Raw genomic sequence first — 18,063 nt, 5'->3', positions numbered from 1 at the left:
TTTAGTCTGTCACAAATTCATGGCAAATGATATGTTATCAGTCAAGGCCAACAAATTCTAACTGATTTGGAAACAAAAATCATAAAATTTGCAATTTAGGGGGACCTAATTGAGTTGAGAACTAAATTTACACATTTGTGTTACATGAGGGACACAATTGAAATCCAGAACGCAAACGTTGCACAACCGTGATACTTGAGGAATCAAAAAGTGCATTTAAGCCAAAAAAGAAAGAAAGAAATATGAACTGTGGTATTTTAATTTATCTATTTTTATTTGTTTTATTGTTCTTGAACATTTAATATATAGTTTCTCCAAAAAAAAAAAATCATACGAGAAATTTGAAAAAAGAAAAAGGTGGAGAGGGGTGAACGATGACAGCACAGTGCTATTAAGAGGATGTGGATTGTTTTTAGCTAATTAAACAGATTTGCCGATAATTTTTAACTAAATCATTTTTTGCAAAGCCAAAATCTCTCTTGGAAAGAAAAGATGAGTGTATTTGGTACATATTTTAGAGGGACGAGTATTTGAGTAAATAATGTTTTTTACGATTACACTAATATATATTCGAACATTTACTTATTAATTATTATAAAATTCACCATTGATTTGTTAACATTCATGCATTAGTCACCTCCGCTCTAATTTAGTTTCTTCGATAGGTACCAATAGAAAGACAAGTACAATACACATAAAAATTATGGGAATTCAATTTCAATTTAATCAAAATACATTTATTATTAGTAACTACTCCCAGTGAACTCATATATAAATAAAAATAATTAATTTTATATTAATTAAAAAAGTTATTTGACATTATTTAATTTTAATATTAAGTAAAAAATATGATTATTTTTAAAATGTCTTTTAGATGAACTTGCTATTAATGTTATAAAACTCGATCCGGTCATTGACCTGACCAAGATAGTGGGTCAGTAGTTCAACCAATGAACCAGTAATTGGTTCAATTTGATCTGTTATATATTAAAAAATTAAAATTATATATGTATCTTCAGGGAGCCAATGTTTATTCTTGGTCTAAAATATAAATTTTCTCAAATAAATCAATGTGCACATGAATATGAGAAAATATCACAATATAATAGTTTCAACTCTAACCTGTATGTATAAAATCATAAAGTTGAACTGAGTCCCATTTTCTCTACATGAACCTTGAACTTAAATGGTGGCATGTCCTTGGTCCAAGGATCAATGATCATTAGCTGAGTGCTTATATCGTCAATGATCACTTTCTCATCTTTTACTCTTTTTCTAATGGCTAAGTACTTAATGTCGATGTGCTTACTTTGACTTTCACTTATGTTATTCTTAGTCATAAAGACACTAGCTGAGTTATTGCAAAAAATTCCAAAAGGCCTTGAAATAGTACCAGCTATCTTCAGCCCATAAATGAAATTCTTAAGCCATACACCATGTGATGTAGCCTTAAAATAAGAGACAAACTCTGCTTCCATGGTAGAAGTACCAGTCAGAGTCTGCTTAACACTCCTCCACGAAATAGCTCCACCAGCCATCATGAAAATGTACCCAGATGTTGATTTGTGAGAATCAACACAACTAACAAAGTTTGAGTCTGAATAACCAATCACATCTAGCTGGTCTGTCTGTCTATACATAAGCATGTAACCTTTGGTCCCTTGAAGGTACCTCAACACTTTCTTTGCAGCTCTCTAGTGGTCAATACTTAGATTACTCTGATATCTTCCTAACATTCCAACTGCAAAAGCAATGTTAGGACTTGTGCATACCTGGATTACTCTGTCTATACAAAAGGAATGTTTTTCATCTGTTCCCTCTCAAAGTCATTCTTTGGGCATTGGTTCAAATTAAACCTATAACCTTTCACAATGGGAGCGACACTTGGTGAACAATCTTTCATTCGAGATCTCTCTAAAATTTTGTTAATATAGGTTTCTTGTGATAGACCTAAAATACCTCGAGGTCTATCTCTATGAATCTTGATGCCAATGTAATAAGATGCATCACCCATATCCTTCATGCCTAATTTCATAGAGAAAAATTGTTTCACCTCATGTAACAAACCTCGATCATTGGCTACAAGTAAAATATCATCTACATATAAAACAAGAAAACATATTTTACTCCTATTGACCTTGTGGTATATGCATTGGTCCATGAGGTTTTCATCAAAACCAAATGAAGAAATTATTCCATGAAACTTATAGTACCACTAACAGGAGACTTGTTTTTAACCATATATAGATTTCTTAAGCTTGCAAACCAAATGCTCACCACTGCTAAAGGAGAAGCCTTCAGGTTGTTTCATATAAACCTCCTCCTCTAAATCACCATTAAAAAAGGTTGTTTTTACATCCATTTGTTGCAACTCAAGGTCAAAATGAGCAACTAATGCCAAGATAATATGAAGAGAATCTCTCTTAGATACAAGAGAAAAAGTCTGTGTGTAATTGATTCCTTCTTTTTGAGTAAATCACTTAGCGACGAGTCTTGCCTTGTATCTCTCAATGTTGCCTAATGAATCCCTTTTGGTCTTAAATACCCATTTACAACCAATGGCCTTTTCCCCATTAGGAAACTCTACAAGGTTCCAAACTCCGTTACTCTACATGGAATTCATCTCATCCTTCATGGCATCATACCATAAATTTGACTATTTACAATTTATGGCTTGATCAAAAGTTTTGGAATCATTTTCAACTCCAATATTATAATCAGATTCTTGCAAAGATACAATATAATCACTAGGAATAACTAATTTTCTTACTCTAGTAGATCTTCTTAATGCTGCATCAACATTTTCTTGTGGATCATGTTGTTCAACTGGTTGTTCATCATTTTCAGGAATTTGATGATCAACTCATGTACTAGATTATCAACAACAGGTTATGGAATATCAATCATTTGTTGTTCATCATCCCTTTGAACTTGAAGGGTATGAATTACAACCAATCTTTGACTTGATCTAGAAGGTTGAGACTCTATATGATCAATTTCAGAACCTAAGTCCCTCAAGTTTCACTCCCACTGATCAAGTCATTTTCAAGAAACTTGACATTTCTTGATTCCACAATCCTAGTAATATGATATAGACGATAAAACCTATAACCTTTAGACTTTTCAACATATCCAATGAAATGCCCACTAATAGTCCTTAGGTCAAGTTTTTTTTCTTGTGGGTTATATATTCTCACCTTAGATGGACAACCTCAAACACACATATGTTTCAAACTCGGTTTCCAACCTTTAAACAACTCAAATGGCGTCTTTTGGACAACCTTGGTTGGAACACAATTTAATATATACACTGTTTGTCTTTAGTGCTTCAACCCACAAAGATTTAGGAAGATTGGAGTTGCTAAGCATACTCCGTACCATGTCCAATAATGTTCGGTTGCTTCTTTCTGCAACACCATTCTGATTTGGAGAACCAAACATAATGTACTAGGCAACAATCCCATGTTCTTGAAGAAACTTTGCAAAGGGACCTGATACTTGTCCATTCTCAGTATATCTGCCATAATATTCTCCACCTCTATCCGATCTCACTATTTTTATTTGCTTGCCACATTGGTTCTCAACTTCAACCTTAAAAACTTTGAAGGCATCCAATGCTTCATTTTTGTTATGAAGCAAATAAACATTCATATATCGTGAATAATCATCTATAAAGGTGATAAAATATTTCTGACCACGTGCATCCATATATGGACAAAAAATATCAATATGAATTATTTGTAATATGCTTGAACTCCTATTAGCACCTTTCTTAGACATGTTGGTTTGCTTACCCTTAATGCAGCCCACACAAGTCTTAAAGTCAGAAAAATATAGAGTATTGAGTACCCATCTTTCATTAACCTTTTAATCCTCTCAATGGAGATATGTCCTAATCTCTAGTGCCATAACATAAAGGAATTTTCGTTAATATTACATTTTTTAATACCAGTTTGAACATGCATTGAACTATAAGTGACATCATTTTGTAAACCATGAAGATAAAGATCATCAAACAGGATATCATTCCCAACACATTCAGAATTATAAAATAACTCAAACAACATGTCTTTAAAATTAAAGGAATATCCAAAAGGTATGAGTCTAGAAACAAAAATAAAGTTTCGAGAAAAACTTGCACATAAAAGGTCCTTTATAATTTCAAAATAAAGCCACTACTTAAAGTTAAAATGCAAGTTCCAATAGCCTCCACAAGTAAGCCTAGCTTATTGCTTGATAAAATGCTTTGCTCACTTCCCACTGGTTTCCTTAGGTTTTGCATACCCTGTTAAGAATTTGCAATATGGATTGTTGATATAGAATCAATCCATCAGGTGTTAATATTAACACTAGCCATATTAGATTCATAACATATTAATTAGATTGATTTACCTTTCTTCTTAACCCATTTCTAGAATCTGGGGCAATTCTTCTTCATGTCTCGCTTCTTCTTACAGAATAAACACTTTGCCACCTTCTTAATATAAGCTTGAGGTGGTATTTTTACTATTCCACATTTGATTAGCTTGGACTCAGTTGCTTTGTCCTTCCCATAAGTAGTTGTCAGTAATGCACTTTCACCCATCTCCATTAAAAGCCTTTCTTCTTGCTGAACACACATGGTCAATAATTCATTGATAGACCATTTGTCCTTATGTGTGTGGTGTAAAAAATCTTAAACGACCCATATTCTGACGGAAGGGTGTTCAAAATGAAGTGCACCAGGAAGGATTCAAACATGTCAACCTCTAGTTTCTTAAGTTGAGCTAAAATATATCGCATTTGCATTATGTACTCATGCACACCTTTCACACTGGTGAGCCGAAGAAAAAAGAACTTCATGATCAGGGTGCTTGCTAAAGCCTTATCCGAAGTGATGAACTAGTCATCAATAACCTTAAGCAAGTATCGAACCTTTTCATGCTAGTCGACAGAACCACATATCCCAGTCGAGATTTTGGTCTTAATGAATATCACGCTGAGCCAGTTGGATCACTCCCACCGCTCATATAGTGCAACAACAGTTGGAGTACTTTAATCAGTGATTGCAGGTGATTTGCCTTTCCTTATAGCATAGTCTATGTCCATCCACCCAAATTGCAGAAAAATTCTCTCGTATCTTATAGTTATCTCTTTTGAGTTTGGGAACATCAAATTGAATATCAGAAAAACTTCCCGTTTGAGAAGTTGCAAAAATCTAAAGGCTTATGTCAAACTTTGAGGCATATTAATCTTAATTGTATGTTTTATCAATGTAAATATACCATAAAATTGAATCTTGTGACATAAAATTGCCCGTGGGCTAAACTTTTAATTCAATAAGATACCATTAAACTTTATAATAGAATAATCAAATTACATACTCAAATTCATGCTTTATGGGTACAACATGAAAATAATTTGATTTTATTTCACAAATATTTACTTTATGATAAAACTACCAAATTATACATCGTCTCATGATCCCTGTGGGTAAACCATGAAAAATAATATGACATTTTATCCTAATTAACTATACATATATAATAAAAATTACTATGGGATAAAATTCATTACATAAAGTACAATTAATCACAATATTATGCCTAATTCCTTATATGATCTTTAAACAACTTAATATATAATTTTAATGAAATTATAGATGTTGTGGCTAATCCATAATTAATCAAAATTATAAATATCACTTAGACATAAAACTTAATCATATGAGAATAAATCATATTATGCATTTCAAGATCAAGATATAATAAAATGATGAATAAAATTCTCATATATAATTGCATAACTGAAACATAATATTATGCATTTGATTTCATATGCACAAAATAAACTTTTCCAGAATATATTCATGCATAAAATAAATCAAAACTGCACAAATTGCAAAAGTAAACAAAAATGCATAACCATATAAGATACATGAAAACGAATAAATATCAAAGAACCTTAAACTGCCTAGTGGTTCATGCGACGTCCAGTAAGCTGTGGGTTGTTGGTTTGAGACCCAGCTAGAGCAAAAATGGTCTATTTTCATTTTTTTAAAACAAACAAAATTCACTATTCATCATCTTCAACATCTGGTAGGTCAATCCGATCCATATACAAACCCGGTCGATTCTTACTCATTTGGACATCGTTTTACATGATTCAAAAGTTAGAAAACAAGGCAACTAAGACTCTAATACCAAATGTAAGACTAAAAGATCAAACCTGTGATATGACAAACAAAAAAATGAAACCTCAAAAGAAATGCAATGCATGGTTTGACATGAAAAAAGCTACTTTGTGTTGGTTCTTTCAAGTTCTCACTCTTTCGCTGTAGATGGTGTATCAAACGAAAATGAAAGATGTGAGCTCAGGGATCAAACACATGTGCTATATATAGGCATTCTACAATCAAGAATGTATTTAGTAGCCATTACGACCCATTGATGTCATTCAATATTTGGCCCTTCAACTCCAAAACTGAAGGAACACTTGACCTTCTAAGTCCAAAACGTTCAAACCACCGTTAAGGAGTTAATCAAAGCTTTTAATAGAAAATTATTACATGTTTAGTTTTGTTTCTAAAAGATTGGTATGTGTGAAAAAAAGAAAAAAGGTACATAATTTGACATGCCCTTAATTTGTTTTTGTTATATTTGATAGGAAACAAGACAAGCAGAATGCAACACATAAGTCACAAGAAATGGTGCAAGATATCACATGAAATGTTGAAGCAGATGATGAGGAATCTAGTACCAATTAATTGAATAAATAAGTCCTTGTTTGTTTAGCTAGTGACTATTCTTTCAATTCAATTTGTGTGTAAATAAACAGATCCTTTTGTGGTTTGATTGGCTAGCTTAGCTGATAGAGTACAATTGTGTATTAGTGTATACCTAGCTAGTCCCTATTTGCACGGTTTCTTTGTGTAGCTGATACATATGACATGATAGAGTAAATAAGTCTTTTGATAAAAGCATTTATTCCTATAATGTTAATCTCAGATATGAAGTGTGAATTACTGAAAACTAATTGTTGTGTGTTTGGCTGCTATATTAGTAGGAAATGAAACCTAAAAAAAATGCAGGGCATGGTTTGACATTTTTGCTATATTAAGTAAACTCTCAATTTTGACAACCTTGAGCGATGCACTTGCATGGTCTTAGATCGAGCAACACATTGAGACATCCTTCTATTAATTACCCACAAACTATACACTTCTTATTTAGTTTCATAGATAAATGATCAAACAAAGGAATCTCTGTTGAACTCACTCCTTTGCTCTTCCACAAATTAGCTTTGAATTGGAGAAAATTTCATGGTTTGAAATTTGTTTTTGTGCTTTTTTGTATTCTTATGTGAGATATATGCAGTCCAAAATAATGCACACAATCTCATTTTAAATCACAATACAATCCAAAATGATTAACAATCCGCATTGTTAATCCATAAGCCCAATATGTATTGTCAATCCGTAAGCCCAATATATGTAAACAAATTAATTATTAGATCAAAATTAATTTTCATAAAATTTATTATGTAAATTTACATGTACATTGAATATACATTAACAAATTTAGTGTTATATATAGTGACATTAATCATTTTATAATGTATTTGACTTATTAGCTCAGTTGATATAGCGTCGTGTTAATAATGCAAAAGACTCACAATCCGTATCAGCTTCATGGAAAGGAAATATCGGAATTGTCCATCTTGTGCTGAGTGTACCAGCAATTTGCTGGGTGCACAAAGTAATACCCGCATTGTGCCAAAGAGCTATATAAGAAAAGATTTGTATCAGTTAATTGGAAATCAAAATAAACTAGAGCTAACAAACTGTTATATAGACCTGTCTTCTTAGAATATTATGTGGTCTTCAAATTATATTTGATATGAGAACTTCTTCATACCCAATTGCAACATGAGGTCATAAAAATGTTCATAGGTCACAGATTCCTTGTTATTTAATACTTCTCTTAACCATATTTAATTTTAGCCACAAGAATTTTTATGCACTGTTTAATATACACATTTTAGATTTTCATACTTTATTTTTGAAGTTCTAATTAAATAAAAGAATTCAAATTTATAACATAATATATAATATTATTATGTATTTTTACACACATTGAAACATTTAGACTTAATATAGTTTTGAATTTTAAGTTTGGATCTAATTTTCTTTTGGTCCCAAAAATTAAAAGTGATTATTTTTGTCTCCTAATTTGAAAATAGTCCACTTTTGGTCCTTAAGGTTATTTTTTCGTACTCATTTTAGTCCCTGCTAAAGACAAAAGTGGGTTATTTTCGACAAAAATATTCACCTTTAAATTTAGGGAACCAAAAGAAAACTTGGCTCAAACTTCAGGGACAAACAAAATATTATTCAGACATTTACTATTAAAATAATGACTGGTATAAATTATTTTTATTTAATATAATATCTAGCTAGAATAATGAATGATATAAATTATCTTTGTATTATGGGTTCATGCTGCCTTCGAATGACAAACGTATTTTTTCTATCTAGAAACCAAACACAACCTTTGAGCAGCTATTTCTTCTCTCCATTGCCACATTTGCACATCTAGGTTTACTTTCCTTGCAAAGTGTTTCGGTTCATGGCTTCTCTCTTCATAAAGTGAAAACTGTTATAAAATGAAAAATCCTTATTGCTATGTAAGGTTTGAGTGCATATTGCCGTGCCTCATGCCTTGGCTGAATAGTTTGACAGCAAAGAGTACTTTTTAACAGAAGTGATTCGAAACTATAACAACCAAGACACATCATCCTGTCCTCCTACGTCGTCCAACCAAGTATGATGTAAGTGCATCCAGGTATACTCATCTGGTACATCAACCTGTCAAAATCCAAAACCTTATTAATAGGTAAACAAATATCAGGAATGTTAAGGTAAAATGAATTGCTAAATTAAAACTACGAGCTAAAGACTGAGTGCAAGCGCTTACCTTTGCATTCATCAGAGCCTTTGTTGAACAACCCCGTGACTCATTACCTGATATTAGATGAAAGGGAAGAGTCTAATAAGCCAATGAAGAGCAAGTAATAGAAAGAGTATTAATAGAATCACTTTATAGAAGGACTGAAAATTTTCCAATACTTGTCTAAACAGTGCCTTAGATGAGTAGCCTAAAGAAGTACAGTGCAAATGAGCAAAAGTTGAAAACAAGAAATGGAAACTCAGCATGGTACATTGAGTTAGGCAATTTATAAACAGAATCACATATGAAAATCAGGAAATCACTATCACTCATGCAATCATTTTCTTTTTGTGCAATAAAATCCAGTATATGTTTCTGCAGATTGAGTACTGCATATTCTCCACAGAGCTGGCCATAACTGATACCTTGAAAGTAAATACTAGATAAAGATGTATTTCTCATGTATAAAAAATTGATGGTCACATACACTACTCTATGTAATTTGGCTGTGGTACTTTGAAATGTCGATTTGTTGATAATTATAACAAATTTGTGTAATCGGTGATAAAATAACTGTATGCTTTTGTAGTTTATCTGTCCATCACTTCGTAAGATATTAACTAGCAAACTACGATCTTACAATTATTTCAGAAATTACAACGGAAACGTGTTTCTGTTGTACAATTGGGGGGTGAAAAAAATACACAACGGAAGGAAGTACGCTTTTGTTGTGCACTAGCACGACGGAAACATACTTCCATTATGCATTTTTTAAGGGGGCAATTTTGGAATATGGACAAAAAAGTAACCATGTGAGTAGTGCCATTAGCAAAAGCAGGTAGTTCCAATGGCAGTTCCCTAAACAGGAAGAGTAGTTGAGAGAGATTTTATCTTGTCTATTTGTGAGAAAATTGGGGCCTTTGGGCATTGGGAGGTGCAGACCCTCGAAGTTTTGCAAGTAAACAGTTTTCTTTCTGTAGTCCTGATCCAGTTTCTATCACTTGTATACACAACAGGTAATCATATACAAATAAGTTGAGATCTATCTAAATGATGATGAGAAAATTGGGATTAATTGTTGAACTCCAATGGAAAAACATTGAAATAGATGCGAAAATGCTTTAAATGGTCACAAGGGCAGATAATTATGAAAGGGAAGATGTGGAAGGAATGAAAGAACTATCACTTCTCTTTGCTTCTATGCAGCAAGAAGATGACAAAAAATGTAGTACATCCATTTTACTTATGGTGGAATTTTGTCCCCTCTAGAATTTTCCAACTTCTATCTATCGTATGAAATTTATAAAATGGATCAGATATCTTCCAAATTTTCATCTTTGACCATATCCTCATGTTGTAAAAGTAGAATCGCTAAAAATAGGCCTACGCATATCAAAGTGGCAATAGATTGGTAAGCCTCTAAAGTCATGAATAGTGTGGCCAAATGTAATCTTTTGTTCACATCTTTTACAATTGAGAACAAATAGGACTTAATTCAACCCTAAAAGCTAGATTATGGAGAGAAGATTACTCGATTTATGTTGGATTTTAACAATGTCAAGATTTTTAATTAAAATAAAATACTACTTTAATAATGTTGATGAAAGAGGCAAGCTGACCACACAAACCTATACCAAAACAAGAGAATTCTATTGAATAAATTTTCTTCATATTCACTTACTTTAATATTTAATGTCTCAAAAATGAAAAAAACTCAAATCTTAACACAGAAACTCCCAGTGTTCTTACAACACTAGACCTGCTCTTGCAAGCCCAGATGCTCTCATATTAAACAGAATGTCATGAAGCAAATAAAGAAGCAAAGATATAAAAAGAAAGACCATGAAGAATAGAACTTAAGATTAATGAATTAAAATTAAAACAAAATCTCACCAGATAACTCCCACTTGTCAAATTTGACCAGCCACGAACCCAAACTAACCTCTGCTAAAGATATACAATCAACCCACACTCGAAAGTCTTTGCCCGTCTTGTCACCAAAAGCCTTTGCTAAGGTATCTATAGTTTGGTGCATAGGTTGATCAATTCCTGAAGGATGGACAAAATTTCCTGTAGAATGCTACAGATAAACAAAAATTTGAGAAAAAAAGCATCAGACCTCTTCAGGTTATCAAAATTCAAAAGCTACATAAAATTAAAAGGTCCCTCTAGTTTCAAATTGTAAAACGATCTCCCCGTATTTAAATTTTCATATAATCAGATAGAAAATAATTGGAGATATAGAAGTCTTCACTTCATAGACCAACAATCAACTCAAACTTCATATGTTATGTTACTCCTTTCACTCTTTAACTACAATAAAACAATATGTCTGGTCAGAGCCACCAAGTCTTTTCTCACTCAATTTAAACTTATCTCTGCTTTGTTTCAATACCCTAACAGTTCTAGCTATTCCAATTCCAAAAGTCACATTTATTACTCATGCATGCAAAAGATTCATCTCTGGTCAGGCTTAGCAGTGGATTTCTAACCAATTTTGCGAGTGCAATTAGAATCTTAAAATTGGATGAAACTTACAAAGACTGATTTTAATTTTTGTATATACTGCTCAGGATTCTCAACTTCACCACGCCTCCATCTCTCATAAAATATGTAGAACATCACCACTTCATGGCTAGGACTATGAACTTTCCTGTTGGACATTAAATCTCCAATATCTCTTGGGGACACATTTGGACCTAGAGAGAAGTTACCAATGGCTTGCACAATGGCAGCTGCACATCTTTCAGTTGCATGAATTATTCGGGGATTTCCCCTTGCATTTTCTGCATACCATTGAAGCAATTCTTCCTGTGCATTACTGACCTGAAAATTCAGGAGATGAATGATCATTTTTCACAGTACAATCACAATTTGTAGACAAGACACACAGCTGTAAGGTGAAGTTTGTAATTGTTATAATGCTACGAACCAAGACCCCATTAACTTCAGGTACAGTGAACAGTTCAGCATCATTCCCTGAATCACCACAAACAAGAGTGTTGATTGGTCCTTGTCCATCAGCCTTCAATTTTTCAAGTAGAAAAGCTAGGGCCTGTCCTTTTCCAGCAGCTTGGGGTAATACATCTAAAGCTATACCATTGCTATAAATTATTTTCACATCTAACTGGAAAAGAGAAGAGTAATTTCACAAGTCACAATAATATAAATATAATGAAATTGTATCATGGCAATAAAATATTAGATCAAGACTACCTGATCAGCTATCTATGTATACTTGTTAGTCTTTACAGATGAGAAAGGATGGAGGGTCTTAAACGCCAATCCAAAAAATTGTAGGTAAAGCTTTCAAATGAAGTAGACCAATTTCTGTCATTAAGTTTGTGTATGAACTATAATCTTACCCCACGGTTTTCCAAACGTTTTGAGAGAGTTTGCGTGACATTCGGGGCTTTCCCTTTTTCCAAATAAAAGCTAACCTTGTGAGGCCGTTGTTCTGTTTCTGACTGCAGTTACTCCAGAAATTTTAAAGAAAACAAGTTGATAATAAACACCAAAACTTCTCTTGAATAGATAATACATAAATTCATTTATGCTCATTCTCTTGAGCATGATTCAACATATAAAAATTCAGATACATGTGTTAAATTTTATAAATTAAATAGATTATAAGATAGATACATACCTGCAAAGTTAGTTCAGGAAACTTGGCTGTTTCCTCCATAACTATGTCCCTATTCCACTTATGATCTAGATACTGTTTCCAACCATCATCAGGTACCATGGATTCACCATATGTAATCTCAGTTCCCACAGACATTATTGTTATATCAGGAGTCAACAAAGGTTTCTGTTTTCTTAACTCTCCATATATAGTAGGCGATCTCCCAGTGGAGAAAACTAGAAGAGAATTATGACGATAATAAGCTTCCCATAGCGCATTGAACCTGAGAAGAGCAAGATTTTCCGGATCATCATGGTCTACCTGCAGTGAGATTACACACACTTCACCAGATTTCACCCAAGCATTATTCCAAAAACATATCAAAATTATGATGTCTACCATTGTGAAATCAAGATCGGACACTATCATTAGATTGGCAGAACCATTGAGTCGGTCCATAAGTTCTTTTCTTTTACACCACTGGAAATCCCCAAAACTTAACCTGGTAAGAATCTTCACGAGTAGGCACCTGCAAATTCTCCACTAGCTTAGGTTCAACATAATGTAGTTCAGGCTTCAGAGTCCTAAGCTTTGTTGTTCTAGAATCCGGAACATACCCAGTTCTAAATTCTAATCCAAGTATAAGAACAAAGACTCACAAAAAACTGTCACAAAAACAGTACAGTAACATTCCCCAGATCGTTGCACAAAACACAGGCTTCATCACACCCCTAATTCTTCACTAATGATCTAGGTCAAGTACAAGCATTCTATAACTAGTACAAGCTGTCACAAAAACAATAAAGAAACATTCAGGATTGTTGCACAAAACACAGGCTTCACAGCTCTAATTGTTTGATAATAATCTAGGTCAATTACTAGTGTTCTATTACTAGTATAAATGATGTTCAATAACATTGTTAATACTATTTACTACTGAATACTCTAATATTTTTAACAAATAAAAGACAAAACTAATCTGAGTAGGGTATCAAGGCAAAAATATAAATTTTACAACAGCTTCATCAATTGGGATTGAAACCAGTAACAACTCAAAAGAATATACTCAAGTTTCAACCCTAAAATAGAATACCCCTAGGAGCTCATCTTCAAGCTTGTTATTAATTAACCATATATGTTATACCCAATGTGGTATTGAAAATGTAGAAACTCAACCCCTCCAAAAAACAGGGATCTTAAGTCAAAATATCAATAAAACTAAAAAATCATCCGAAGAAAAAGGGAAATACTAAAAAATATACAAGAAGAAAGAGCATGACGCTACCTGCTTTAAACAATTCAAAACATCTGCACAAATAGATTTATGCATACACTGAATCTGCAATAAAGTTCCACACTGTGGGCAATCAAAGGTGATCTGTGAAAATTTAAAAATAGAGAACAAATTGTAGACTTACAGGAAACACATTAACATTCTGATTATTCAAACTTGAAAGGATACATGAACATATCATATGGCAACAATTTAAAACAAAAATCAATTACCATAATAACATGTTCCAAACTGCTCAATGTAAAATTTAAACCATCTAACCTATAAAATCCTTAACTAGTAGTAACTCTCAATCTAAATTGTTAAAGCGACAACAGAAATTGCCATCAAATAGATGCACATATGGAAATAACATGGTTTGCATCTTATACACTTGATTTATTTATTTATTTTTTAATGAAATGAGAGAAACCCACACCAGAACCGTCTCATTTGCCATGCTTCATTATTTTTCGTCTTCTTTTTTTTTTTTTTTACTATGTATAAACTTCGTATTTGATGAATATCGAAGAAAGAGAAAGAGTAAGCGCAAGGGAAAATGACCTCTGTTGCGAATAAGAGGCGGCTTAAGGAGATATTCGTAATTGCAAAATCTATGATCATTGAAGACAAGGTAAACTCTAGATTAGCAGATTTGGCCGTACTTACACATCCCTCGTTCTTTTATTCCATTTTAAAAGGACTATAAGTTTGTAAGAGTTTAATAATACATCACTAAAATATAATTTGATTTTTCATTTTTTTTCCACTAAAATTTAGTTTTAAACTTGGGTTGATTTTGTCCTTCTATCATTTTGAAACTAACATAATTTACATTTTAAAATACAAAACACTATATTATAAATAGTTAATAATGTTCCAATCGTAAATATTCTTTGTGATTCTATCAATGAAAGCGAATTTTCATTAATATGTAATAATGTTATTATTGATATATTTTACTAATAAATTTTTAATCTCTTCTTATCTCATATATTATTGGGTTTTAATTAAAAAAAATTATATTATTGAATTTTGACCAGGTTAGGTTTAGATTCCCATAAATGATTCTGACAAAATTTTATATTAAATGAAAAAAAAAATTGTTATAACCCTTCCCATACTCACCGTGCAAGAATTAAATAGCAATAATGCTACTTTTGATCTTGTGTGTAAAAATTAAATATCTATTTCATCAAAATCAATAAAAACAATTACATTAGCTAATTTTAAGTAATATGTCATAAATTTTAATTTTATTCTAAAAATATTCATAGAAATAAACTATATATAAGTGCTAATTATATCCTCTAAATAAAAAGATAATGATTTTTTTTATCCTCATGGCATTGATGTGGGATATTTACTAGCTCTTTTGATGATTAATTTCCACTAAAAATTTGTCTAATCACCTTTAGTAGAGTTTTATTTCCCAATGGCTTTTAGTGGTGGTTAGTGAGGATCTAAGACCTGAGGTTAGTGGTGGCAAACAATTTTAAAAAATAATTTTAATAATTATTATCAATTTTAAGATAAATATTTATAATTTTATTAAAATAAGGGATGCATTTATTTTTCTCAATAAAAATAGGTAAGGGGATTCAAACATATAAAATTAGAGGGTACAAAATATAAAATTTTAAGATAAATATATGCAACTTTATTAAAATGAGGGGTGCATTGCCCACCCTCGAATAAGTGTAAGTCTGCCTTTGGTGTTAGTTATATTTAATAACACTATTTGAAATAATTTTTTCAAACAATGAATATGACATGCTGTTAATACTTTTGACACCCTCTACCCAATACATATATGTACTAATAATAAAATGAATAAGAAATTATAATTAATTAAAAGTTTTTAAAACACATTTAAATAAAAGTCTTTCAAAAGGGTAAAAAACTCACATTCACTTTTCTCGCATCATAATAAAACTTGTCCAAATACATAATAAAATCATCTCGGCTCAAACAAGGTCGTCTAAGACTTCATGCAATTAATATAGGAACATATACCCCAATGTTACATCCTATTAGAGTATTGTGTTCCCGCGTCCTCTAGCATGAGGTTTTCCATAGCCATTCACCTAACCATCTGCTCTCACGAACACAAAGTTCGAGATCATCATAGGATCCAAACACAAATAACACACAAGGAGTGAGTTATCACATTCCTAACTAATAGAGAGAAACGGGACAACATATATATACATATCATATAAATGAGATACAACTTACTTAAACATAGCTCATGTTATTCCACCACTTTGTCGCGTAACATCACATCACAACACAACACGTCTCATTCATTTTCACAACATTCACATACTCAATGATCAAAACACAACATCACTAAGTCAATCAATATCGATCAATACACAAGTGTTATGCAACAGATACACTAAGACTCAATCCTATATGCAATGTGATACTATGTCAATGAAAAATCTCGTCAGGCGCCTAGGAGTACATGACAAGACAAATCACACACTAGTGAGTCAGGTCACTCCCACTAGGTAAAATCATAGGGAGACCAGTTAGGGTCACGTTGTTTTGTGAGAATGCTCCAACCATGTGGGATAGGCATAGGCTTAGAGGAGCACTCAAATCGGGTGTATTTACCCCCAAGGCCTACATTCCAAAGAGTTCGTCAGGGCCTGTCCCTCCTAATTCAGGTCCAACCCAGAAAATATTTTAACACACAGACTCTATCTATGAACCGTACAAAACACACGACTCTTCAATTGTTCTCAAAATAATTTTATCTCGTCGCGCTTATGATTAAACTCGTCGGGTCCCCTCAGTGGTTCCCATCACAATACTCGTCGCGCATTAACTCGTTGCCCTTAAAGGGTTTTATAGTCGTATGATTGTACAATTCATAGCTCACAACCCAATGCACACAACATTTCAATGCACATATATATTACAAGTCAATACATACTCAATTTATCACATACACTCGGTCTCAATCACAATGGTATAATCTCAATTTAACATGTTATCATACCTCATGAATCATATGCACTTTACTTATGAACTTGCAATACACACGATTCCTCAATTGTTCTCAAAATAATTTTATCTCGTCATGCTTGTAATTAAACTCGTCGGGTTTCCATAGTGGATCCCATCACAATACTCGTCGCCCTTAAAGGGTCTTACAATTGTGTGATTGCACAGTTCATAGCTCACAACTCAATACACACAATATCTCAATACACACGTATTTCGCCATTCATCATATGTTCAATTTGTCACTTACTCACAATTTGAATCACCATTTCATAATCTCAATATAACAGTTTATACAAAAATTCTTCTCACAACATGGGGAGTACAACCCCTCAAACAATTTCACATAATCATGTTAAAATCAATGAATCAAAATCTTATGTCAAAAACACGAAAACACCAAGAGTACTCAATTTTATCAACCAATTCGAATCAGGACATCAATTGGTGCATCAAACACAACAATATCGTATTTATAATCACAAAGGAAAAATTATAATTTAATAAACATCCCAAAATAAATCCCAATTTGATCCCCTAAGAATTCCTACACATGTTCATTCTAACCCCAATTGCGATAAACTTATCTCATACCTCTAAGCGGGTTCACGTGTGTATTCTGATAGCGATAGAGACATCCCTAAAAATTTCCAGAGATTCCTCAAGTTTTTCCTCTAATTTGCTCTCATAGGGTTTCCAAGTGTTAGAGAGAAGGAGAAGAGATTAAAGCCTTCATTTTGTACTGTCTTCGTGCGATTCACTTTTCTCTCTCCATGAATATTATTTCGTAAATCTCAATGGTGAAGGTGTGCATAAATAAATTTTGAACCAGGTTTCTAAATTTCACGACGATCCAACGATTAACGAGTCCAGGATCTAAGTTTTATTGGATAAGTTTTGAGTCTCTGCGGGAAAAGAGAAAGCTACGATGCGAAGGACATTTATCTTAGCTATGACTTTTTTTTCACAATCTTCAACGGTGAGAATACTTGTAAATGAGTTGCCAACCTGCTGCTGAAATAGTACGACGATCCAACGGTTAATCAGTCCAAGATCATTGTTTTACTAAGACAGGTTTGAGTGCATGTGGGAAAAAGAGAGGGTTTTGGGAGGAAAAAAAAACGAAATTGGGAGGAAAAGGAAGCGTAGAGTCTATGTGAGTCTGAAAACTGACCTAACATATCTCTATTTATAGCTAGGATACTCACAATCTATTATTTACT

General features: G+C 32.6%; 1 protein-coding gene across 8 annotated transcripts; it reads right to left on the bottom strand.

Annotated features, from left to right (window-relative positions):
* Positions 1-8,398: 8,398 nt before the first annotated feature.
* LOC114403740 (sucrose-phosphatase 1-like) lies at positions 8,399-14,469 on the bottom strand. Of its 8 annotated transcripts, none has more exons than XM_028366883.1 (10): positions 14,390-14,408; positions 13,838-13,909; positions 12,952-13,081; positions 12,574-12,873; positions 12,293-12,394; positions 11,860-12,054; positions 11,466-11,753; positions 10,821-11,007; positions 8,955-9,001; positions 8,399-8,845 (listed from the first exon to the last, which is right to left on the bottom strand). In XM_028366883.1, the coding sequence occupies exons 3-10, from the start codon at positions 13,009-13,011 to the stop codon at positions 8,753-8,755; spliced, it is 1,272 nt and encodes a 423-aa protein (XP_028222684.1). In that variant the 5' UTR covers positions 13,012-13,081; positions 13,838-13,909; positions 14,390-14,408; the 3' UTR covers positions 8,399-8,752. The 8 variants fall into 8 exon arrangements, with proteins under 8 accessions (XP_028222684.1, XP_028222682.1, XP_028222679.1 ...); XM_028366881.1 differs by lacking the exon at positions 14,390-14,408 and adding an exon at positions 14,265-14,370; XM_028366878.1 differs by lacking the exon at positions 14,390-14,408 and adding an exon at positions 14,265-14,362 and having other exon boundaries at positions 13,838-13,930.
* Between the last annotated feature and the right edge of the window lie 3,594 nt (positions 14,470-18,063).

The sequence above is a fragment of the Glycine soja genome, chromosome 20 (assembly GCF_004193775.1).
Source record: "Glycine soja cultivar W05 chromosome 20, ASM419377v2, whole genome shotgun sequence".
NCBI lineage: Eukaryota > Viridiplantae > Streptophyta > Magnoliopsida > Fabales > Fabaceae > Glycine > Glycine soja.
This window is presented reverse-complemented; position numbering and strand designations above follow the sequence as displayed.